This window comes from Parasteatoda tepidariorum, chromosome 6 (genome assembly GCF_982258835.1).
Source record: "Parasteatoda tepidariorum strain Cologne lab strain chromosome 6, Ptep-v5.0, whole genome shotgun sequence".
In the NCBI taxonomy this organism is placed as follows: domain Eukaryota; kingdom Metazoa; phylum Arthropoda; class Arachnida; order Araneae; family Theridiidae; genus Parasteatoda; species Parasteatoda tepidariorum.
Window position 1 is genome coordinate 23623792 of NC_141760.1, and position 27725 is coordinate 23651516.

At 29.7% G+C, this 27725-nt stretch overlaps 2 protein-coding genes across 2 annotated transcripts in view; both read left to right on the top strand.

Annotated features, from left to right (window-relative positions):
* The window catches only part of LOC147807694 (uncharacterized), a 28212-nt gene extending 4213 nt beyond the window's left edge, over nt 1-23999 (top strand). Inside the window, exons 2-3 of the mRNA XM_087166754.1 lie at nt 22487-23298; nt 23473-23999. Coding sequence (XP_087022880.1) covers nt 22487-23298; nt 23473-23999 — 1339 coding nt within the window. The remainder of the gene's footprint in view (nt 1-22486; nt 23299-23472) is intronic.
* Nucleotides 24000-24085: 86 nt separating this feature from the next.
* Nucleotides 24086-25887, top strand: LOC147807695 (uncharacterized). Its single transcript, XM_087166755.1, has 2 exons — nt 24086-25036; nt 25105-25887. Exons 1-2 carry the CDS (start codon nt 24086-24088, stop codon nt 25885-25887), a joined length of 1734 nt encoding a protein of 577 aa, XP_087022881.1.
* Nucleotides 25888-27725: the final 1838 nt, after the last annotated feature.

The window sequence follows — 27725 nt, forward strand, 5'->3', positions numbered from 1 at the left end:
AAAATAGATGAAAAATTTAATATTTACTTATTTTTTCAGAAATTCTTGTCTCTATTTGTTACAAATTCATGATATGTTTGCAAAATGAAATAATTACGAATAATACAGTAGAAATAAGTACATAATGTATGAAAAATATAGGCTATGAATAATGTTACTTTTTCTGAAATAGAATGCCAGAGTCTTCTGCTTTAATGATGAAATAATTTTAACAATCTAATTGCATTAAACAGAAATCACATTTCTCTTATATTAAGAGAAACACATTAAAAACAAAAACTCAATTTATAGTTCTTTTTAAAGTTTATGAATGCCAAATCATTAATAAAGATCTGGGAAATAACATTATCGATTTCAGTTTTTTTTATGATAAATATTTCATTTTGCATAAAAAATATTAAAATTGATCTTAAACTAATGACATTGTTTGCGATAAATAAGAGTATTAACTTCAAATTGAAATAAAATGGGATAAACTTTTATTTTTTTCATGAATTATTCAATTTTTTATAGGAATTTATGAACTGGTGACATTATTTGCGTCATTAAAAGTATTAACTTTTCTTGTAGTCAGTAATAAAAAAGGTGAGAAAAAAACTCATCGAATAAACTTAAATGCACTACACTGATTGACATATTAAATAATACAAAATTTCCATTGTTATTTCCAGATATGATAAATTACCATAAATTTAACTTGAAATTTTTGTATTTTTATACAAATAAAGGAATAAATTCTAGATTAGAGATCTAAAAATAACATTGAACTTCAAGAAAAGAACGCTTTCAAATTCTGACGATCATCATCCAGGAAAGCGGGATAATTAAAGGAGCGAGGAAAGCGGGATAACAAAACTAGTTTGACTAACGGAAGAACCACCTTTCACCTCTTTTTACTATAGACGATTGAATAGTTTTGATGGGAAATTTATCCAATGTTTTGCCAATAGAAATTTTTTTTTAATTACTCTCTGTTCTATAACAACTGAAAAATGGTTCATTAAATATCTAGTTTTTACCTAATCATTCCAAATTTAACCCTATGGTGGCTACTTTTCTGAGAATTTTTTTCCATAAATACCAGATAAAATTAATAGTTAATTATAATTTGACAAGATTGTTTTTAGTTTGAATGTTATTTTGCAGCCTGAGTGTGAGTAGTGATTAAGAAACACCCGGTACATAAAAATTATTAAAATATAGTGATGCAATAATTGCTATTTTTAATCATTGTTTCATAGTCTTTAAAATATTATTGGGCATTTCGTGAGATAATGTCATTTGAATTAACTTATAACGCAGCACTATCTTACTACGTGGCCTGAAAATGTTTATGGTTTGAAAATGCAATTAAGCATTATTTAAACACATTAAAAATTTGATCAAGTATCTTCATATTTTGTTTAAACTTTTACCAAAACTCTTACAAGTATTTTTCGAAAGAGTTTTAAATTTCTTTTGCAAACAGATGAGCGTTTCAAATATTTAAGCATCTATAGTTGAGCAGAACTTATAAGTTTAAACTTCCTTTTTCAAATAGATGAGCGTTTCAAATATTTAAGCAACTACTTGAACAGAACTTATCAACTCAAATTTCTTTTGAAAAAACACGAGTGTTTCAAATAGTAAAGCATTTAGTTGAACAGAACTTATAAACTTAAATTTCTTTTGCAAATAGATGAGTGTTTCAAATATTAAGGCGTTTAATTTTTTATTTTATTTAATAACCGTCGTTGAACAGCCGACCCAATTTTTGGGTTTATGACTACTAATGTTCAACTCCGTAGCCTTGTAATTTTGAACTCAATCCAGAAGACAAGGGGACTCCTAGATCAAGTATTGCGAGAAAGTTGCCTTTGTGGAGAACTTTTTGATGCAACTGACCTGCATTTGCGTTACATGGAGAGGAAGACCACAAGAACATCCCACGGTTATCCTGACGGCAAGGGGACTCTAACCCATGATCCGTCTACCACTGAGGATATTTCACGTTAGCACTTTGGTTGGAGCAAGCCGGATGCGGAATTCGTATCTACCAGCCATCGCCGGAATCGAACCTCGGTTCACCACATTGGAAGGCGAACGGTACAAACAATTTCTTGAATAAAGCCGACTTCTTGTAAATGATTGCAGTAGAGCAAATTTCAAACTCTAAACTCTCGCTTTACGCTTTATTTAATTAAAAATGCAAAGTTTTAAATATCAAATATTTGAAAGTTTGTTTTAAAGTTGGTCATTTATATTGTATCATTCACCGTTGTTGTTGAATCATGTTCGTTTGTCTTAGAATCATTTGCACAATAAAAATTTAAAAAAAAATTTCGCACGAAAATGTTAATTTCGTATAATATACATTCAAGAATCAACGCATTTTTAGAATTACACCTAATATTACATTAAAAATTTTTAATCCATAAAAAATTTCTAAGCTTATTCAATAATTTTGTGGGAATTATAAATGTAAATATTCCATTGTAATTTGAATTCCATCATCTAAAAATTTCATAGAAAAGTTTCTGACTGTGTGTTTTATTTTTAGATTCGAAGATAAAATAAAATACTCTTAAATAATTTTTGTGTAAACTTATCATAATATCTTTGTTTATTTTAAAAATTAATATTTGCCGAAGCTTTATTGCGAAATATAATAATGATACTACATGTTGCGCAAATCTTTGTTGAATTAATTGCAAATGATTTTTAATTAATTTCAAATTTGATATAACAATCATTGTTTGATTATATAAATCGCAAAATTTTGAATCAACTCATTTTAATAAACTTAGAATAAAAATGAAAACTAAATTTTTATTTTGTTAAAAAAGTAATTTCAGGATTTTAAATTTAAAGAATAATGGAACATAAAGATTAGTGCAAATATTGAAACAATTGTTATTCTACATTGATTACTGAAATACGATTTGCATTTAGCGACATGTATATACAAACCGAAGTGAATAAATATTAAAAGCAAATGAATGAAACCGAAGTAACACAAAGCATTATAAATTTTCTTTATGTAAATCAAAATTCAGAATTATGCACAATAATGTGTAAGAGTAATTTTATACAAATTTGTTCTAGAATGTAGGCAAGTTTAATATTTTACTATTTTTATGTCTAAACCTTTAACCAAAACTACATTATTATTAAATTACACTAGCACGATCGGATAAAATAATTTTCTTTAACGCTAGAGTTTATATTTTGAAAGATATATATTTGTTTTGAAATGTATTTAAATGCTTCCAGTACAAACTAATAAATAATTAATGTAGTTTGAATTCATATGTAAATATTACCTATGTCTTCGTTGAGGATAATTCCCAAAATAAATAATATTTGAATTTTTTTCTGAAAGAGCTGTTTTTTATTCCCGTTTCTTCCATAATGCATTTTTGCTAAATTTGTTCCTCATTTTTTCGGTGAGAAAATTATATTAGTTTAACACTCAGTAAATCGCGACCAGTTATTTTTTTCTTTGACTTATTTAAATTGCCTCATACGTAAATTGCCTCATACCTCATAATTAATTTAAATTGCCTCAAAAAGTAAATGAAATAACATAGATCGAATTAATATTTTCTTCCGCTTCTACAGAGACTTATTTCGTGAAAATTTTATGTTCCATTGCGTTTAATAATAATCATTTATGTTTTGGAGTTAAAAATATTCTTTGTTAAAGAACTATATGGCGCAGCTTGTCCTCTCTGGACCTTGCGCCATTAAAACTTACATTCAATTCAATTCGTTAAAGAACTATACGAATTTTCTTTTTCATGAGAAAGAGTAATTTTGTTGAATATGGTGTCAATTTGTTTTAATAGTGTCAGTTAATTGAATATAGTATCAATTTAGTAGTGTTAATTCATGATAACTCTAAGTAGTGCTTGATCTTAAAAATAAATAAATATTCATTCTTTTATAAATTCGTAAAATAATAATTTTCATTATAGTATTGTTGTTGATGAAACAAGATATCCTTGCTCCTAATAATAAATCAATTAATGAAAGTAAGGAAATTAGTAATGTAAATGTTAGTAATGCAAATATAGATCCTTACTCTCTTTTCCGCTTGCAAAAAAGTACTATTGGAAGGAATGCATATAATAAATTAATAACATAAACATAAAAGATTGATAAAATAAATCTATTGATTAATTACAAGTGATAATATTTCCGAAGACAAAACTTAATTAATTTAAAAGTTAATAAATAAATAAATTTCGATTTAGTTTTTGTTATTATTTCACAGAGGATTTTTTTACTGTTTTTAACCTTTAATACCAGTAATTATCAAAGCTAATGATTTTCTTGAAAACTACATGAGAAAGGAACTATAGAAGTTTTATTTAAATTAAAGTTTTATTGCAGTTTTCGATAAGAATATTGACAATACGAATAATTAACCCAATGGGTATAATTCGATTAAAAATCGAATTCGTTATTCGTATTATTTTAAACATTAAAGCTTTTTTATAAAATTTGTCAAAATTTCAATTTTAAAATTTATTTTTAAGGAGCAAGATATTTGTCTTCTCAGTAATAGTCATCTCAAATTCTTAGATTTGTAACGGAAAATAATATTTATTGACCTAAACTTAAATGGAATTGCAACTTTCGTTATTAAGGCCCCTTTTACAAAACTGAAATAGATCTAGTATTCTATATTTGGTTAATTATGTACCAAATTTTTTTTCAATGGACTGCATTTTCAATTAACAACAGTAAGGACGCGTTTAACTGCTGCAGGTAAAACTACTGCTTGAAGACGTTTTCAGTAGTAACAAACAATTATTTAAAGAAAGTAGATTGCTAATTGGTTGTTAAACTGGCACGTGGCGCTCCATCTAGTGAATAATTTAATCAAATGTGAGCATTTCAAATCAAATATATAATTTATTATTCAATTATTAACTATTATTTTTTATAAATTTGCTAAATTTTTTAACAACTTGCATATTAGTTTCAAATGCATCAGACACAGAAAAAATATCACTAGTTAACAGAAATTTAAAAATTCGTTCTGAATATTTCTTTATTTAATCTCTTATTGTATCAATATAAAATTCTTTTGCCTTTGCACTCATCTATCAAAATTATCAATTTATAGGACTTACAAAAAAACTGTTAATTTATAAAAAAAACAATACATTTATAAAAAAATTATGCATTTATTAAAAAAAAATTATAAATTTATAAAACTTTCGCAAATTTTGCGTTTTTTTTTTTGCTAGAAGTATTTTTATTATTAGAAAAAATAAAATAATGTATGCTTTATTTCAAAGTATAAAAAAATTTGAAACATCAGGAAAAGTAAAAAAAAGAAGAATATAATAATTTTTTGACCTAATGAAAATTAAGGTATATTTAAGCTCCCATTAATTGGAGAAACAACAAGGCAAATTGTAACTTATTGTTTTATGTCCCAAAAGTGTTTTTATTTTTTACTTTTGAGTCAAAAATAGTCTAACTATATAAATTCTAAGAAGTAATGTTTAGATAAACCTAGTAGATTTGCAAAAATATCATAAAGCGTGATTTAACATACTTCATTAATCTTAATTACTCTGTAAAAAGAAAATGCGTTGGTATAAACTTTTAGTCGTTAAATATTTCGTCTCGCAACACGAAACAATATAGTAGTTTCTGCTAGAGGAACATAGAGTCAGAAACTCTAAATCAAAAACATAAAGTCAAATAGGCAGCTAAAATCCTTATAATATTTACCGAAGTTTAAAAATGTTTGTGTATATTTAGAACTATTTTAAAATTTTTGCTTTTGCTTGGAAATATAATTCTTTTCAGAATTACTTTCATTATACATTAAAAAAAATAGTAAGCAGCTAAATAATATTCAATAAGTTGTACATAAAAATATAAAAAAATTATTCTGTTTGGCAACAAAACTCGTTTGAAAAACATAAAATTATAATTGAAAACTTTGCATAGAAATAAGGAGTTGAATTTTAGGAGGACTTTTGAAGAAGGAAATGGTACATTAACATCTTATTAATTTTTTAATTACGAAGTTTAGTGACATATACCTTCATTCCTCACTTTTAACTTTCTTTTCACGATTGTTGGGAATTTCTGAACAAGTTTATAATGAATTCGTTTTTTTCTCTTCAAAAACGTCTATTCAAAGATCATAGATTAGCCATTGAATAGACAAACCTTTTGTATTACGGGTCAGCTTAATGTGTGTAATATGGCATCAATCAAGATAAAGATGCCCGACAAGCAATGAAAGGCTAAAGGAGAAAGATTTTTTCGTGAATTTCTTTTTAAATGTCACATCTTTTGTTTTTAAAGAACATAAAGCAGAGCCCTTTTTTTGGTGATATTCTCAATTGACTTGTCACCAACATTGACTAGAAACACGAACATTTTAAAGCTTTAAAAAGAATTTAAGAGTAGAGTTATGAAATATATTCAATATAATGAAACATATAAAAAAGCAACGAAGAATCGCCTTAAAAATTTTTTGAATTGTGTCAAGGAATTTTTAAAAAATTTAATTACAGTAATCGAAGATAGCTAAATTTTTAAGCTTCGCTGCTTTTGCTTAGAAAACAGCAGCCATTATTTTTAACCATTACAGATACTTCATTATCTAAACTATTATCATGATAGAAAGCAAGAAAATGTAAGAATAATAAAACTTTTGTTTTGTTAATCAGTAACACAATCAAAGTAAAAGAAGCTGTAAATTACATGGCTTAAAGGGTTTAAATATCTTTCTTGAGTGATATCGATAAAAAGTAATGGTTTATTTTTCTGTAAAGGGTATCGCAAGAAATTATTTAAAAAATAGTTTATAAAATTTGTCGTTATTTATGGAGAGAAAGTTTGAGTTTTAACAGTTCAGTTTGGATTTTAAGCAAATATTAAACTTTTATTGTCTTTATAAGAATTTTACTATGAATAAGTTATCCTAAATTTTAAATTTATTTATATTTATTTATTTATTATTTATTTATTAATTTTTCATGTGCATGGCTTTTTGCACTTCGACGAAACATATGAAATTTTAAAATCATACGGTTTTTTAACTTTCTAAAACGTTTCAAAGACATTTAAAAACATTCTATGCTGATAAAAAACGTCCTTGTCGCGAAAATTTACAAAAAAAATATTGAAGTTAATGGTGTGCGATATATCAAGTCTTCATTTGCCATATCGATTTACTCCATTTTTTGAGTTTTATTAAGTTTTAATATTAAAACACGTAATAGGCTCCTAACTGTATAGATTCAAAGCAAATTTCTCGATTATTAACTCTACTAAATGACAAATTTTTTTTATCCATTGAATACGAAGTAATTTACTTCAAAAGCCAATCTGATTAACTCATTCCTATAACGCATTTAAATCATAATAAAAATATAGTTACCAACCGCACTCTTTTTTTCTCTACTAAGGAGATAAAATTCCATTGTTGCCATGACAACAAGAATAAAAATCGCTTGCTGCTATTACAAAATCGCATTGAAAGTCTCATTAGAAAGTCATATTTCTTCCACCTACTTATGTGAAAGTAGTTCTTTCAATTTCCTTCGTTAGACGAGAGCTTTTATCGCTCAGACAAGCTAAGTACGAGAAATATGAATTATAAACTAGTTGCAACTACTAGTAGCAATAAACTAGAACCGCCGCAAAAGCAAGTACTAATAAAATTCAATTTATTTCAAATTAAGCCGTTATGATATTTAAATGAAACGCGTTAAAAAGAACTATTCAAAAAAGGACAAAATTGAATGGGATGGTTCTTCAATATAACTTATTGACAAAGAGTTAGGCTCTAGAAAACGATTTCGTATTTATTCGGGCACGTCATCTGATCAGAGCAATGAAAAAATTCCAACAAATAATTCAGTTGGACAAAATATCTGTAATCCTGCTGTATGTCCAAAAGATTAAAGGAATAAAAGGTTTAAGAAACAGAAATAGAAGTGGGCATTTAATACCAGAAAAAACATTTATTTGTAAATCTGCCTTGTCGATGACGTCAGAAGTGTCATGCCGGATGAAAGGAAAGCTGCCATGGAGGCATTTTCATTAGTTACATACCTAACTTGAGTGAAATATTCTTTTAAATGGGTGTGTTAAAAATAAAGAAAGAGAAAATAGAAGGAAAAGAAGGAAGCATAACAGCAAAATTCCAAGATCGCTCTTTCATGTATTATTTTTGAAAAAAGCGGAGATGATATTTCGGTTTGCAAAAAATAATTCAAGGATACTTATCACATATGCGATTGACTACTATATGACTGTTGTTGCAGCAAGGTTCCTTCACTACATTGATCGTCGAGGTTACCATGTTCTAGGCAATAAAATTGAGGATACACATGTTTTGATACATGCAAGCTTATTTCTCGACTCATTTTGAAACATATAAACTCTCCAAACAACATCTACACGAGTCACTACACAAACTCGTATAACTCAAGGAGAAAATGCTTAAATATTAAGAAAATGTACGAACTTTACATCGCCCAATGGGCAGTAGAAACTATAGAGCCAGTGAAAAAAAAAACCTATCATTACAAGGTATTTTCGACTAAATTTAATTTGCACTGAAACCATCCAAAGGTACATGCAATGTACTTACGATTCTCCATAAACAAAAATTGTCTCGTCGGACAGTTAAGGAATAAGAATGGCAAAATTCGAAAACGACGCTAACTTGTAAAAGGCGGAACAGGTTTGTAGTCGTATGGCTACAGATCGAATAGCAGAATCCGAAGAAATTTTCGTAATTTATTTTGACTTTAAAAAAGCTTTACCCATTTCAAAATTGACTACATCGGTAGCTTACTATAAGCGAAATCAATATGTTTACAATTTCGAATGCGTGGATCGTATTAAAAATGTAAGTTACGTGTTCTTTTAATCAGAAACTAACTGAAGGATTTCGATGGTCTCAGGATATTTCTTCATAGCTAGTAAAGTATGTAAAAAATTTGTGTTTAAAACTGTAATAATATTAATAGTAAATTATTCAGACTCATGTGCCAGACAAAGCAGAAACATTAAAGCTGTTTTATGCTTATTGAAATTGCTTAAAAGTACAGAAATACAAGCTGAATCAATCGGAATGAAACTTCTAATAAGTATATAGAGTTACTTGTAAACTGACGCTAAATTGCTATCACCGAATATTGCTATTCAGAATTTGTTATTACAGAACCTCAATGAAAAAAAATCAGAATATTATAGCATATGATTGGTATATTATAAAAAAGAACTTTTCAAAGAGAAAGCATTAGTTCATATAGTTTAAATGACACACCAGGACTTTTTATCTACAAGTACTTTAGAAAAGTCTATCACCAAGTTACAGTTACAGGGATACCAGCAAACTGGTTGAAAATGCATTGCATAAAATTAGAAAAGTCGAAACCTCACGTCAAACAATCCAAGTATGACTTTGACGAAGATACAGAATGCACTATGTTTGAAAAATGTAGACCAGGATTTGTTGTATCCAATTGGCAGAACTGTGACACCAAAAAAGAGGAAAGATATAACGGGCTTATTAAAAATCATTTCTGCAATTAAACACGAGTATTAAAAAACTATATGAACGTGATTAGAGCTCAAATACAGCTAATGAAGAAGACCTTTATATTGATAATAAATCAATTTAAATAAAAATCGCGTAATATTATGTACCAGTAGCAGAACAATTATTATTTATTTTTGTTAAACTTTTTAATAAAACATAAATTTTATATAATGAAGTGTTTTTGGAACAATAAAAGTTATTCAAAGGCAGAATTTGAATTAATAACTTTTTCTCAATTGCCAAAGCGATTAACTCCATTAAATACGAAAAAATTGTTGTAATAATAATAATGACTTTAAGGATATTCTGTCTCATACTTCCACTATGTTGTTAGATAAAAGATGCATATGCAGTAATACAGAAATACTATTATTAGATATATACTATTTAATAATTTTTCTTAACTTCTTCTTTTAGAGAGTTAGTCGATTTTGCAAGTTAAACATCCATATAATGATAATATAATGGCTTTCATCAAACTATTCTATCGTAAGTTCGACATCGCGCTCAGGGTTATCGGGCTACCGAAGCGGGAGAGCCATCCTGTTCGCAGGAGGATTAAAATTGTGATGGCAAGCCTTCGGATCATCCCAACAGGTTGTTCCTAGACCGCTGCCAATAGTCCATTGAGCAGCTTTAGTGCTACGTAAATAAAGTAATTCTATTACTATTCTCCTTTTTTTTTCAATCTCAGATTTTAATTGAAATACCATACTACTCTCATCGTAATTTTTGAACATTTTAATACTTTCCTATATTATGTATAAAACACGTGTAAGGCATGACAGAGAACATACTTAAATATTGAGTGAAAAGTTTTTAAGCACTACTAACAATAAAAAATCTCGAAATTTTTTGAAAACTTAAACAAAATATTTCATTTAGGTTTCTAAAATTGCCAACTGCTCATCAGAGATTAGGTTAAGTTTTGTCTGTCCATCTCGTCCTTCACGACCATGCGACTTTACAGCCTAATTTGATCCAAAATGTTTGACAGTATATTCAAGACAGCACTTATCTTTATTTACTTAATTAGAATGATCTATATCTGATGTAGACTTTTATATAAATGTTAAAATGCATTTGTTAAGTAAAGTGTTATACGTTTGGATATTGGTTCTAAAAGTCTAGACTGCATTTACAAAAGTTTTATCCCTTATAATTTTTAAGAAACTAGCTTAACTTAATTACTGCTAATATAGTTAATATATACTGTAAAAACATGGGAAAAATTTAAGTCCTTAAATAAATTCATAGATACCACTTTTCATTTGTGTTAACACATTAATACTGTAGAAAGATTTTCCATTTTATTCTTATCAGCAAAGAGTCAGTTGCTTAAGAAGTATTTACAAAGGAAATAAGAAAAGAAAAACTCATTCATTGTTTGCATAAAGGATTCCCACGTTAGGGTAACAATCAAAATATATTTTCAGCCACATTGTTTTCTTCTATTTTTTATCACTGAGAAGAAAAATAAATGGCCTTAAAGCTTATCTCTGTAAACATTTTTACAATACTGTTTAGACAAAAATATTGAAAATTTTAAATTTGAGATAATAAACACTTTTCTAAGAAGCAAATAACAATCAAAAATATATTTTTTACATTTAATATTGTTCAAATACCAAAATAATTTCTAAACATTGCATACAAGATGTGAAATAAAATAAAATAATTTATTTTAAATAACATTTAATTTAAGCGATGCTTAATAAGGAAAATGAAAATATTTATATAAAACTATGGCTAAATTACAGACTAAAATGCAATTTTTAAAAAAGAAAATATTTATAAATTTTTAATAATTAAAAACTTAAAATTCTTGGTTTAAAAAAAGTTTTCGTTTTTTGACAGACTGTATTTAAAGTGAAAAAATGCTCAAAAGTATTGGAAATACCTCAATTCAAATTGCGTTGCACGGGGTGAATAAACAATAAGTAAAGAATAAATAAATCAGTACTGATAAGCACAACGAAATCGTGCTCATAAATGAAAGGCAAAAACTGACACAATCAAAGAGCTTGATTGAAGAACCAGGTAAGTTAAATTTTCAGGTGAATTAATGAATCACTGCTTTTGCCTTCTTTTGAATCTTAACATAATTGATCACATAAGTTTTTAGTGTGCTAGCATGATTTTTTATCATCAAATTAGGTAATAAGGTTTCATTTTTTAGGTAATTAGGCTTTATTTAAAATTAGGAACAATAAAGCAAAGAATTATTAGTCCTGCGTTCTACCAAATTGGAACCCAATTAAATTAAATCTAAATTATTAATTAAATCTCATTAATTAATTAAATCTTAGACTATCCGTATGCCAAGTTTCATCTGTTTCGGTTGGATAGTTTAGGAGTCTATATATATATATATATATATATATATATATATATATATATTTCCCCCCCTTTTTCATTTGTCTATTATTTTTCTTTGTTTTATTCTTCGTTATGAACTTATATATATCTATCTATCTATCTATCTATATATATATATATATATATATATATATATATATATATATATATATATATATATATATATATATATACAGTGGTGGCCAAAAGTGTGGACACTTTTTGAAAGTTTCATGTTTTTCCACTTTGTGCGCTTGTAGAATATATTAATTTTCACTTAAATACAAACGTTTAGATATCAAATTGAAGGTAATTTAATGTAGAATTTAATAATGAATACAGTATTACAATATCTGTATTACAAAAAAAGTTATGAAATTAATAGTAAGATCTATCTTAGATTTGCATTTTTTAAAGTGATACTTACACAATTAATACTTAGTAGGATAACCCTTAATTTTTAAGACAGCTTCACAGCGTCTTTTCATCGAGTGAACGAGTGTTTGAAGTTCATCTTTCGTAATCACATGGTGCCAAAAATCAATTATAGCTTCTCTTAGTTGTCTTTTATTGGATGGACGTTTTTTTCGTGCAAGAATTTTCAAACGTCGCCACAAATTTTCAATTGGATTGAGATCAGGGCTTTTTCCTGGCCATGGTAATATATCTATGCCTTTATTTTGAAACCATGCTTTGCATACTTTTGCTGTGTGGCATGAAGCTGAATCCTGCTGAAAAATAAATGGTGCGTTGTTGGAGAGGAGATCCCTGATGGAAGGTATCAATTTTGGTTTCAGGGCAGTTTCGATGTATTTTTCGGCATTCAGGATGCCATCAATTACTTTAACTCGGCCCACACCATCTGCAGATATACATGCCCAAATCATGACATTTGTTGGATTTTTAGTAGTTGCTTCAATGCAATCAGGATGAAGCGCTTCACCTACTCTACGTCTTACGTATTTTCTACCATCACTTCCAAAGAGCGATATTTTACTCTCATCACTCCAGATTACTTGCTTCCATTGATTTTCTGACCATTTAATGTGTTCTTTTGCCGACTTAACTCGTTTTTTACGTTGCTTTTGATTTAAATATGGTTTTTTCCTTGGAATTCTAGCTTGTAGTTCAAATCCTGATAAGCTGCTTCTTATTGTTCTTGAACTTACTGCAATACCAGCTGCATTCATTTCACATCTAATGGCATCTGATGACATTTTTCTATCTTGAAGACATAGCCGTTTAATTTTTCTATAGGTAGTAGCACTTGTGTGTTTTTTTCGGTCTGATTTGGCATCCTGAATGCCAAAAAATACATCGAAACTATCCTGAAACCAAAATTGATACCTTCCTTCAGGGATCTCCTCTCCAACAACGCACCATTTATTTTTCAGCAGGATTCAGCTCCATGCCACACAGCAAAAGTATACAAAGCATGCTTTCAAAATAAAGGCATAGATATATTACCATGGCCAGGAAACAGGCCTGATCTCAATCCAATTGAAAATTTGTGGCGACGTTTGAAAATTCTTGTACGAAAAAAACGTCCATCCAATAAAAGACAACTAAGTGAAGCTATAATTGATTCTTGGCACCATGTGGTTACGAAAGATGAACTCCAAACACTCGTTCACTCGATGAAAAGACGCTGTGAAGCTGTCTTAAAAATTAAGGGTTATCCTACTAAGTATCGATTGTGTAAGAATCACTTTAAAAAAATGCAAATCTAAGATAGATCTTACTATTAATTGCATAACTGTTTTTGTAATGCAGATATTGTAATACTGTATTTATTATTAAATTCTACATTAAATTACCTTCAATTTGAAATGTAAACGTTTGTATTTAAGTGAAAATTAATATATTCTACAAGCACACAAAGTAGAAAAACATGAAACTTTCAAAAAGTGTCCACACTTTTGGCCACCACTGTATATATATATATATATATGATAAAAAGCGTATAACTTGCATAGAATACAAATTTGTATATCAATTTATTTTACATAATTTTAAATGACAAAGTACAGATTTTGTAGGAAATTGATTAAATTATTCTTCAAAAACAGTTTAAACACATGATTTTGAATCAAAATGAACCATGCTCTCAGTAAAATTAACATACTAATTAAACAACCCTATTTTGAGAGGCTCGTTTGCAAAATTTTGTACTATAACTGCTTTTCAAAACAACTAAGATTTTGCTAAGAAATTTATTATTTATTTTGAAAACATTCGCATAAATTACCTGCAATCTAGAAAGTGCGAAACATAGATATTACAGTTTTTAAAAACTGTTTTTTTTAAAAATAGATGTTTATTTAATACTATTCTTATGAATACCAGTTATTTTGAATAATTAGGATTAATTTTTAAAGCAAGCAAAAAGATACACATTAATTATGATTATGAGATTCAGTTGGATAAATATATTTTGTTGACTTTACATTTAAGTCAGCGAGAAGGAAATTTTTTTCGGGTAAATTTAAGCTCTCAGAATGTCGAGACTGTTGCTAGGTCTTAATTCACGATTTACGCTGAATAGAGAGACTTTAATCTATGCTAATGAAAAAGAAGACAGAAATGGATATGAATGCTTTAATTCTTATAAATACTTAATTAATTTTATGACCTTTGCATTTTATAATTTTTAAAATTAATTGTATTGCATTTTATAATTTTTGAGTTTTACATTATATATTTATGTGCTTTTAATAATTAATTAGTTTTTTCTTTTTTAATGAATACATTCTTTTCAAGAGCATCAAAAACTAGCAAATATTTATCTTTCTTTTGTCTATATTAATTAGTTTTGAAAATTCAAATTAAATTTTCAATCAAAGTTTAAATTTTAAATTCTCATAAAGAAAATTTTATAGCTTTCTTGTGGTACCAGCCAAGAGAAATGAAATCGAAGCTTATATTTTATTTTTTTGCATAAATTCACTTTTTGTTGAAAGAGTTAAAACAGTTTTAAGTTCAACACAACAAATATAATGTTTTATTCTTACCTTCAAAACAAAAAAAAATGGTTTATTTTTTTTCTTAAAAAACTTTTTTTTTTCAGATGAATGATTTTAGGAATCATCTTTATCTTTCAGTTAAAATACGTTAGACTACTATATCTTTCACTTTTAGCCTTTCATGCAGATTTTATCAGCTTTATTATTCAGATTTTATCAGCTTTGAAGTTTGCTTGTTTTTCCTTGAAGAACATTCCATCAAAAATTCTGACAGTTCTAGAAACATCCCTAGAGTATTGATGTTATATTTTACGACAATCTGAAATGAAACATAACTTTCTTCTTAAAATTTATTTAAAGCTTCTAAGAGTTTTAAAGTTCGCATTTCTAGATGGTGATATTCTCTTAATAATTATTGTTTTATCCCCGTAATGCAATAAAAAGAATAATATGCGTTGATTGTGTATATATTTTTATTCCAATACATTACATGCAATTGAATCTTGAAAGTGCACAACATAGTTTAGCATAGAAAGTGCAAAACATAGATAGAAACGTGTTGAAAGTTGACTACTTTTTAACAATAGATGATTATTTAATACTATTCTTATGAACGCTAGTTGTTTTTAATAGTTCGGATTAATTTTTAAAGCTATGAAATTAATCAATCAATCTATGATTATGAGATTTCATTTGAAAAATATATTTTGACGACTTTACGTTTAAGTCTGCGAGAAACTTTTTTTGGGGGAAAACCACAGCTCTCAAATAATTGAGATTGTTATTCGCATATCGTAACTCACTATTAACTTTGAATAGAGAGATTTTAATCTATGTTAATAAAAAATAAGACTGAAATGGATATGACTACTTTTATTCATATAAATACTAAATTAATTGTAGAACCTTTGGATGCTATAATTTTTAAAATGAATTGTATTGTGTTTTATAAAGTTTGAATTTTATAATTATTATGTATTTATGTATAATAATTATATTTATTTATATATATAATATATTTATATAAAGATGGTTTATACTAGGAGGCTAGGAGATGGTTTATACGGCGAGGAGGCTTATTATATATATAATAAGCCTCCTCGGGCCGGGCAAGGTTGACTCAGATTTTCATCCTTTCAGTGGGTCGATAAATGAGTACCAAGCATGCCTGGGAACTAAACACTGGGGGTTCCGCGTTCGGCTGACCACCTGACCGGAACATCTGCTCCTGCACCCCAGAGCCCTATTTCAAGAAAACTCTGATGGGCACAGTAGGCCTTGGCCCTCTATGGGCTGTCACGCCGATGAGTTTAGTTTTGTTTATATATTTAAATCTTTTTAGAATTATTTATTTTTTTACTTTTTTTATGAATACATTCTTTTCTAGAGCATCAAAAGTTAGTAAATACTTATAATTCGCTTGTAAATATTTTTAATTAATTTAAATATTTTAAATTAAATTTTGAATTTTAAATTCTAGATAAAAATAAATGAATTACTTTAGTTTCACGACGATCATGATAAATCGCCAAATTATATATATATATATAAAAATCTGCCGAAAGTAGCCAAATTAAGAGTAACCATACACACTTTTACTTTCAGCTCTAGGCTTTGCATTCATACCGCGATATATAGCAATTTATTTTTTCTAATTTAAATTTTGAAAATTTAAATTAGAAATTTGCGATTTTTAATTTACTGAGGAGTGAGGAAGATGCCGTTTCGTTTTTCCTGAGAAAAAAGGTACTACCTTGCTATCGAGTAGGCGTAAATGAACGCGAAATGAAGTTGGCGGCGATGCAACGTGAAAAGTTGCCAACAAAAAAAAGAGCGTTTTAATATTAGGAACAAATGGCAAAAATGCATGGCTAGTCATCTATTAGAGTCTTATCTTGCGGAATTCACGCGGAGAAAATCCTATGGGAAAGACAAGCCTTTTGATTTAATATTGAAAGTAATCGCGGAGATATGGAAGCCACAAACTAAATACGAATAATTCTAGCTTGGCATTATACTTGGCGTCGTTTTAACAGCGGATCACCGTGAAAATCAATTAGTTGTACAATTATAATTTTTTTTACATTTAGCTTTCTTAGGTGAAATGAAAATCGAAGCTTATATTTTATTTTCATGCATAAATTTACTCTTTGTTGCGAAAATTAAAGCAATATTTTAAGTTCAACATTGCAAAAATAATATTTTATTCCTTCCTTTAAAATAAAAAAAAATCGTCATTTTTCTTTCTTTAAAACTCATTTTTTTTCAGATGCATGATTTTAAAAGCCATCTTTATCTTTCAGTAAAAATACTTTAGACTACTATATCTTTCACTTGCAGTCTTTCATGTCGGAACTTTATCAGATTTTATCAACTCTGAAGTTAGTCTTTTTTTTTCTTTGAAGAACATTCCATCAAAAATTCTGACAGCTCTAGAAATATCCCTAGAGTATGGATGTTATATTTTATGACTATCTGAAATGAAATCACAACTAAGAGTCTTAAAGTTCGTATTTCTAGATGGTGTTATTCTCTTAATAATTTTTGTTTAATCTGCGTGATACAATAAAAAACAATAATATATGTTGCTTGTATATATATATTTTTTTGCTACACACTACATATAATTTTGTTGATTTTTAGTTATAGTTAGAAAGATACTTAAAATAAAATTGAAAACTGTTTAATTGAAATCTCTTATCTATCCTAACAAGAAAGATTTCCTTAAATAATCTAAAAATGCAAAACTAGACTTCCTAAGAACAAATTTCTAAGAACAGAATTTAATAAAAATTATTTTTGAAATTTTTAATGCACTATTATTTGCGAAATCTTGTGTTGCATTGATAATCATCATTATCGGTGAAACCATCCCCTTGTTTAAATTTTAAATATTTACATACTTAGATTCTGTATTGTTTCCCTCAAAGTCTAAATTGGCGCCAGGTACTCAAAACAACTAATGACGTGTCATATTTACCCTAAATACTTTCGAAGGATCAACACTGATGCTAATGTTTGATTTTTTCTGGACACCCCGAGAATTTTCGGTTATGCCGTAAACATTAGGAATAGTGGTAGTTAATTATTTGTATTTATTTACTTATTGTGTTCACTAATTTATAGTTATCATTAAAAGTTTGTTAGTAGAGTTTTGCAAATATGAAACATCCGACGATGTGTGTATAGTGTGGCGTTCAGGAGAGCTCATCCAGACACCCGTCTCGTATCGTGGCGGGTTCTATGGTTACGAGGAAAAGACACTTCGAATAGGGGTATAGGGTGAATAGTTTTGTCTTAATCTTCGCATGGGTCGTCGTGAGTAAACCAGTCAACACCTTCTTTCATCCATTTCATCCCCATTAGAAATGTGCTCTTGCTTGCTACCATAGTAGCAGACAGTCCCAGACTTGTAGTCTGGAGTAGTTCTCCTCAAAGCCGTACTATACGGAACAATGTATACATCTTTTCAAATAGGTATGTATTATTGTCTATCCCTGCTGAGTATTGAGGGTTATCTTTCATTTTCATTTTATATTGTATTTATTTTACTTTGATATTAACCAATTGCTTTCATATGTGATGAGATTGGAGCCGGAAAGAATGAAACAACAGTTGCCGAATAAAAAAAATTTAAAAAAATGGGTTAATAGGGGGTATGGTTCCCTCCTACAGATATACAGGCCTTGCAGCTTGATTTAATACTTGAAATAAGGCAGTTTATCATTTCCTGTGGCAATTTCATACCTTCCGACTTCAATGAGTGTTACGCATGATCATACGTGTTTATTACAATTCTTGAATGGTTATTTGCTTTGTATTGTATCAATGTATGAACATATCAAACTTCATTTAAATTGATTCAGTAGTTCTAGGAATCAATCAAGTCTGCAAATTCTCTTAGTTTCTTACTCCAGTGTATGTTAAGGGACTTACAAAAGCAACTAAAAATTCGTCTTATTGGCTGTTTTAAATATATTTTTCTCAAAATGATGGAAACAAAATTATCGATTATTCATTCCATTAAACTATCTCAACGTTAGAGTAGCACCGATTAAAAAATAAGATTATATGGAAAAATACTGGAAATTAAATCATTGATTTTTTAAATTAGATTTTACCCCATGAAAAATAAACAAAATAATTAGTTTTATTTTATATTCTCTTTAAAATGAATTTCCTGTTTAACCGAAACTAATAAATATGCTTACTTTAAAGTTCTAATCAGAAGTTTGAAATCTGTGGGGGTGTAAAACTAAGGAAACAACTTCAACAAATAATGGAATATTTGTAAAAAGAGAAAAAAACTTCTAAAGGTAGACTAAAGAAAATAAAATCAAACATATTCAAAGAATTCAAAAGCAATGACAAATCAAAGTAGAATACATAAGAACAAGATCTTTTTTGTATACCTTTTCAATCAGGATTCTTTAAAACGATTGTTATTTTTGTTAAATATTTAAATTAGCTATAGATTTTGTTTTAATTTGCCGGCTGACAAAAGAAAAAGATTAAAGGAGGGAAAGAACAATAAATCAAAGATGATTGAGATAAAACTTTGGGATGAAATCCACAGAACTAATTGAATATCATATAACCCCTTTTATGACGAAATTATGAAATAGATAAGAACATATTTTAAAAACTTAGAAAACAATTAAAAGTGATTACTTTATAAATCGTTAAAACAATATTTTTTTAACAAAACAATATCTTAATAAAATTTTTAAAACAAAAATTTGTTAAAATTAAAATATTTGTAATAAATTTTATTTCATCTTATTATGGGTTTTATTTTGGTCAGTTGTATTAATATCAATATTCTGCTTATTCTCATTTCTAAAATAATATGAAATATATTTCTGATATTCATATGAATAAGAAGAAAATTGAAGCAAGTTTTTGATGATAAAAAAAAATATGCTAGCAATGTATGAAACACTGGTAATCTATAAAACACATAGGCATTTTATCATATATGGCAACGTTACTTTTAAAAAGTAACGAGTAAAAGTATAAGTATTTTTAAAAAAAAGTAACGAGTAAAAAGTTTTTATTTTTAAAAGTAACGAGTAAAAAGTACAAGTAAAAGTACAAGTACTAAACAAAAAAGTAACGATTTAAAAGTACATTTCTAGGAAATCGAAAATTCGAAGTAACCTAAAATTTTATTGAATAATATTCTCATGTTCTTTAATGTTTTTGCAAAATTTTTGTTATTTATCTAATTATTTTTGATTTTGAAAGTTATGGACATTAATTTATTTTTAAATTCGGAAAAATATTATAATATAATTTGATAATATAATCGTATAATATAATTTTATAATATAATCGTATAATATAATTTTAAAATCAAATATTATTTTAATACCAAACGTTTTATTGATTTGAACGAAAAAGAAATTTTATCGATTGATTTTAATATTTAGTTTATTATTTTTATTTATTTAAATTACCATTGATTTAAAATTTTTTACTCCATGGAAACGCGTTTCAAAAGCACAAACATAAACAAAGCAAACACGGGGTTTCAGATAGCTTTGTGATCTTTGAGCTAGTAAAAATTAAGTGAATGTGCAGTATAAGTTGAAACAGAACAGTCTACAGTTTTATTTGTAACAATGGCTAATGCTGAAGTTATGCGAGAAAATCATTTTCCGAACATTTCTGCCTAACGGAATAATTAAAATTTGTGAACGAAAGTATCAGCGTCTAAATTAATACCTTCGAGTTTTCAAGAGTTAAAATAGTAATTTAATTATAATAGTTTTCAATAGCACAAATAGTTCTGAAGTTCTTAGAGATTTGACTGGGCGTTGTTTGACAAGGTCGGGTATAAACATAATATTAGTAAAAAATGTACTAGATAAAAATGTATTTAGTAAAAATTGTATTAAGACAAAAATGTATTATTAGTGAGTTCAAAATGAAAATTGAAAAACGTAATTTGAAACCCGTAAAGGTAAAAAATTTATAATTAGTACGTTTAAAAGTCCACAAATACAAAACTGTGCGTTTTTTTTTAATCTTTTGCATCTAGCATGATTTTAAAATGATCGAAATATTAGTGATGGGAATACTAGACTTTTTGTGTGAAAGCAGCTTCAGGGTGCTGCCATCGATGCGTGAATGAGAGTTTCATATACTAGTAATTCAGGATCACAAATTGGGGAGTGTAGGACACTAAAAACTCCTAATGTGCTTGTTGAGGTTTGAGTTCGAGATTAGTTAGATAGTTTGAGTTTCCTGTGCTGGCAACATCTTATTGTTTTTATATTCCTTTTGATGTAAATAAAAGTTAAGTTTTCAGTTTGTTCTACGTGACTTTCAGTCTGATTTGCTCTCAACAAAATCCAACATTTGGTGCCGAAATAACTCGGTGAGTCATACTGAACTTGTTATAATTACTTTCGTCAAAAATCTGAATTGGAATGGCTACCGGTAGTGAAAAACTTGTAATATTTAAACGCAAACGAACAACGCTACGTACCGCCATTACGAAACTAACGACGAAATTGAACGATGCTGCTAGTACACAAACTGAAAAGGAATACAACATTGAACGTTTACAAGATAAAATAAAAGAATTAACCTTGGCAGACGATGAAATACATAATTTTTTAAATGATGAAGAATATCAGGAAGACATAATAGAATGCGAAAGATACACAGAATATGCTCATTTGGCGTTATTTAATTTCAAAAGAACAGCGAATAGGAACACGAATTCAATTTCTGAAACATCGCCAACAGCTGCCAATATAAATAATTTTTCAGCTTCGCCTTCAAATGTTACAGTAAAGTTGCCTACAATAAAAATAAATACGTTTTACGGCGAAATTGAAGAATTCCATAGTTTTTGGGAGCGTTTTGAAAACTGTATCGACAAAAACGAAAGTTTATCGCTGATTGACAAGCATGTTTTTTTGCGGGGATATTTAGATGGAGAAGCAAAACGAATAGTTGATGGAATTAATATAACTGCAGAAACATACGCCACAGCAAAGGATATTTTGAAATCGAAATATGGCGATAAAGATAAAATAATACAGGCTCATCTCGATTATTTAGAAAACCTAAAACCTGTCAAAAATCACTCTCCAGCAGCAATAAATGAGTTATATATTGAATGTAATCGAAGAATACAGGCTTTAGATGCTTTAGGAGAAAAAACTCAATCATACGGAAGAATTTTGGCTCCTAAAATACTTCGTGCTTTTCCTCATGAAATCTGTCGTAACTGGATTGTACATGCCAAACGTGAAAATTTTGGTGAAAGCGATATTTCAAAATTAATGAAATTTTTATCAGAAGAGGTCGAGGGATCAATTACTGCAAGTAATATTAAAGGTTCACTTGCTCCAGATTATCCTATTAAATCCTCCTTAGAAAATTTTAACGTGAATTCTAAATCAGTTACCAAAAGTAAAATAATGTCACCCTTTTGTCCTTTCTGTGAAACTGTCGGACATTGGCCTCAACAGTGCAATGTTGTAACGGACATAGACGTGCGCATACAGAAATTGAAGACTAGTAATAGATGTTTTTTGTGCACTAACCGAGGACATACCAAAAAAAATTGCCCTCGTAGAGAAAAATTTGTCTGTTCCAAATGCAAGAGAAAACACCATACATCAATATGCAAACCCCTAACCAATGAGCAGCCTGTGGCTACATCTACAAACAAAATTGATGTATCGTCTTCCAGTTTCGTTCATTTGCAAACTGCACGAGTTTTCATAACTGGGCCCACTGGCATTACAAAACTCACACGTTGTCTTTTGGATGGTGGAAGTCAATCTAGTTTCGTTTCTTCTAATCTTGTGGATACTTTAAAACTTCCAGTGATTTCAACCAGACATTTGGACATTCAAGCCTTTGAATCCCCAGCTAATGTTGGCTACATGCGAAGACAAGTCAAATTTCAGTTATCAAGTATCTGGGACAAATCTAAAGTTCATGTTACTGCATTTGAAAGCTCCAACAAATATGCATCACACCTACCTTCATCAACGGATGTTTCACTTTTTGCTAAAAACAAGCGAATGAAACTTGCTGATCCAGATGATTCATTGTCGAACTTACCAATTGAGATTTTAATCGGTGCAGATTACTACTGGATTGTTATGAATTCTGAAGCTCCAGTCAGGTTGTCGGATTCTCTGGCCTTGGTCCCATCAAGTTTTGGTTGGGTACTTAGTGGAACTCGATCACACGCAACAGTTTCCTTCATTTCAACGGTTCATAATGTTGATGTGGATACTTCAACTCAGGAATTAGATAATGTGGTACGAAATTTCTGGAACTTAGAGAGCATTGGCATACAACCAACACAAGAAAAAATAAGTCCTCACAACTCTGAACTCTTGACGAACTTTCATCAATCTTTTGAAATCATCGATGGTAGAAGAGTTGTAAAATTGCCTTGGAAACCAGAAGTTCCACTTTCGTCGAACAATTATGAAGTCGCAATTCAACGATTTAAATCTTTAACAAGGAAAATGCATGCAAATTCAGAATTCAAAGTAAAATATATTGAGCACATGCAAGATTATATTGATAAAAAACACGTTGAAGTTGTCTCAGAAACACATAATGAGGAACGTTTATATTACTTGCCCCATCACGCAGTAAAGAAAATCACAAATGGAGAAACTAAGTGGCGTATAGTTTTTGATGCATCTTCACATTCTCCAGGTCACCCATCTTTGAACGACGCTCTTGAAGTAGGACCAAATCTTCTTCCCGATATCTTAGCCACATTGTTGAGATTTCGACTTTCTAAAATAGCAATCACTAGTGATGGGCGACAAGCATTTCTGCAGCTGATTCTAGCAGAAGAGGACAGAGATGCAACACGATTTATTTGGTACAATACTACATATACTCCTGATGGGAGACTCCGCACTGAAGATAAAATTGTAACCTATCGATTCACACGTCTTCCATTTGGACTCGTTTCTAGTCCATTTTTATTAGCAGCTTCTCTTCGCGAATTGGCTACAAAACACAAACAAGCATATCCTACAGCAACTAGACACATTGAGAATAACACCTATATGGATGATTTTGTAACGGGACCTATACGGATACTGAAGCTCTGATTCTTTACCAAGAACTGCAGCAACTTACATCACTTATTAGCCTACCATTAGACAAATGGACTACAAATTCTAAGATTTTGAAAGATATGTGGAAACAAGAAAACGTCTCGTTTAAGGATATCACGCAAGTCTTGGGTGCTGAATGGGATACTAACAGTGATGTTTTTCAAATTGATGTACAGACAAAAATTGTTCAAACATGTAAAGAACCAGTAACAAAGCGCTTACTACAGAAGTTGATGTCAAAGTTTTACGATCCTCTAGGCTTGTTTGCTCCAGTTACAGTAGTTGTGAAGATATTGTTTCAAGATACATGGCTTAGTGGTATTCAGTGGGATGAACTATTACCTCTATCTGTAGCACAGCAGTGGCACAAGTGGATAAATGAATTACACTATCTGAATGAAATATGCATCCCAAGATGGATTGGCTTTTCCGAAAATTCCGACGTTACCATACATGTGTTTTGCGACGCTTCGGAACTTGCATATGGTGCTTGCTTGTACTCTCGTCACGCAGATGATATTTCTACAGAGATCCATCTCATTTGCAGTCGAAATAAACTAGCCCCAATCAAAAGGGTCACCCTTCCGAGACTTGAATTGTTAGCTGCACTACTAGGAGCTCGCCTACTCCGATACTTTTGCAGGGAAACGAACATGAATTCCCACACTGCCATACTATGGAGCGATTCTACTGTAGCTTTAAGTTGGATAAAGGGAAATCCCAACCAGTGGAAAACATTTGTCTGCAACAGAACAACAGAAATTCTTCAAAACACTACTTCAGCACAATGGCGCCACTGTCCCGGTACAGATAACCCAGCGGATCATCTTACTCGTGGTACCTTTCCATCACAATCATCGATTTTAGAATCTTGGTGGCACGGCCCGAAATGGCTAAAACATGATCCAGAAACTTGGCCTATCAAAGTTTTATCTACACATACACAACCTTTAGTTGAAACTGAATCACGAAGAACCAAATTTCAATCCTCCTACGTTGCAACTACAGAACCCATAATAGACACATATCTAGTTATAGTTCTTACACGAAACTTCTTCGTGTGACTGCCTGGATACTACGTTTTGTATACAACTGTAAGACTCAGCAACGCATAACTCATGAACTGAATTGTAATGAAATAGAGAAAGCTAAAAACTATTGGATACAAACTGTACATAATCAATGTTTCTCAGCTGAAATAAATGCCTTAAAAGCTGAACGTCCCCTGCCGAAAAAATCCAAAATTTCCTGTTTCAATCCCTTTCTCGAAGATAATTATTTACGCCTTGGGGGAAGGCTGCAATTTTCAAACATTTCATCTGACACTCGACACCCTTTATTGCTCGATGGTAAACACTATTTTGTCCACCTTTTGATCCAGCATACACACATACGACTCCACCACTTAGGTGTGCGTATAATCCTAGAAGCCGCTCTGAACAGCCGACCATTGATATACGAAGATGACAGTTCCACAGCCTTAACACCAAGCCATTTCTTGACAGGACGGAAACTAACGGCCATTCCATCCAGCCCAAATAACAACACAAAGCTAAGAAAATTCTACAAGCAGCAGCAGAACTTACTCGACTGCTTTTGGAAAAAATGGTCTAAGGAATATTTGCTTCAATTGCGGTCATTTCATCAAGTTCGTAATCAGGACAATATCATTAACATCCGAATTGGCGATATTGTACTTCTACAAGAAGATGTCCGACCACGTCACATGTGGAAGAAAGCTAGAGTGGGGAACTTGCATGAAGGACGAGATGGAAAAATAAGATCCTGTGAGCTGAGAGTTAATGGTCACAATATAACCAGTCCGGTAGCTCTGGTCATCCCCATCGAGGTCGACCAGGGTAGGGAGGATGTTGAGGTTTGAGTTCGAGATTAGTTAGATAGTTTGAGTTTCCTGTGCTGGCAACATCTTATTGTTTTTATATTCCTTTTGATGTAAATAAAAGTTAAGTTTTCAGTTTGTTCTACGTGACTTTCAGTCTGATTTGCTCTCAACAAAATCCAACAGTGCTGATGGAAATAGAAAAAAATATTGTGGTGCTAACGGTGGGATTCGAACCCCCGTTCTGCCGATCATGAGATAAACAGATTAGCCCTATCAGCTGTAATATCTACCCAGATGCAAATAAGTAGCTTCATTAGGTGGGTCCAGTTGGTGTGTTAAAATTCTAGTTGTTTAACTGTATTAAGTAAAAGAAATTAATAAAATATTTTTCCCAATGTTAAAAGTTTGAATACCGTCGTATTTATGATTATTAGACTATCTTGTTTCAATATAAATGTATACGTTAAAATGAGGCTTAAATAAATTGTTATTTAACCAAATTGTCTTGAAAAATTTCTAGCCACGTGCTTAAAGGCGCTTTTCTATGCTTTACCTAGTCATGCTGTAAAATAACAAATGCTTCATTAGCAATCTATGGAAAAAATGTCATCACAAACCTGTTATTTAAGTACCCTTACTCTTAAAAAAATCTTATGTTATTACAAAAACATAATTGAAGTTATACTTCTTATGCGACTTCCAACAAGGCTGCGTTAAACGTTTAACGCTACATTTTTATTGGCTGGGAAATCACGTGGTAGGATTCATTTTTCCCTTATTCATTTCCATATTGTTTCGGTTCTCACTAGCATAAAAATAATAACAGTCATAAAAGTATTGTTTTTCTATAAATATTTTCTTAGTTTGTTTTGATATACATATAATTTAGTATTTTTTATTTTCAAATTTAGTGGACAACAATTGTAAAAAATGAGTGAAAACAATCCCTCGGACAATGCGACGGATTTAAGTTTATGTCAAGGTACGTCTATTGTGAATATCAATTGATTGTTAGGTTTTCTCTTCTGAAATTACATTATGACGCATTATACAAATACATTATCCAGGGCGAGACGATGAGGCAACCACAAGCACTTCCACTGGTTCAAGAGGTCCACGAGGGAAAAATGCACAATATTACCGTGATTACAGAGCACGGAAGCGAGCGGAGCAGGAAAAAAAGTCGTTGAATAGAACTAGTGATCCTTCTACGACTGCTGATTCTTCTACAATTAACGTCGCAGGTTGCGAAGTTTAACTTCTTCCACGCGGAGGGACTCCACGCACTATTTTTTTTATTAAAAAATCTATCATATATCATGCCGGGAATTTAAGAGGCTGCTTGAAATTGATGATGTAATTTCCCTTTTCCACTTTGTCACTTAAATGTAGAGGAATTTTTTATAATATTTAATTACTTCTAAATTTGCCATCCAGTTTCTATAAAATGCTGGATTTCAAAACTTTACCGGTTACAGATACAATAAATATTTCTATAAAAAACGTTAAGGCTTTTTGTCTTGATTTGAAGAAAGTGCACTGACTGTAAAGTCAAGTATATGAAACATTTCTTCGCTAATAAAATGCTTTAGACGTGATTGGAAAACCTGAAGACTGAAAGTATCTCTGCTGTTCAAAGAAGCTTAAAATAAATTTTATTTTGAAAGAAATAATTTTTTCTATGAAACTCAAGATAAATAAAGGTGCATGAAAAAATTCGCAAATATAATAGTTTTACAAATGCTAATTTTAAAACTCTACTATTTTTAAATTAGAAAGCTTAGAGATTTAAAAATAATTTCGTAATCTTATTTTTAAATGTTAACTAATTTGTTTTAATCTTTATAGTTACTAACTGTTTCTTACTCCTAACTGTT

Bases quoted from the DNA above. Each gene is read 5' to 3' on its own strand.
- LOC147807695 (XM_087166755.1), top strand. From the start codon at position 24,086: ATGTGGAAACAAGAAAACGTCTCGTTTAAGGATATCACGCAAGTCTTG. The intron at 25,037-25,104 runs GTTATAGTTCTT...TACAACTGTAAG, and splicing joins CCATAATAGACACATATCTA to ACTCAGCAACGCATAACTCA.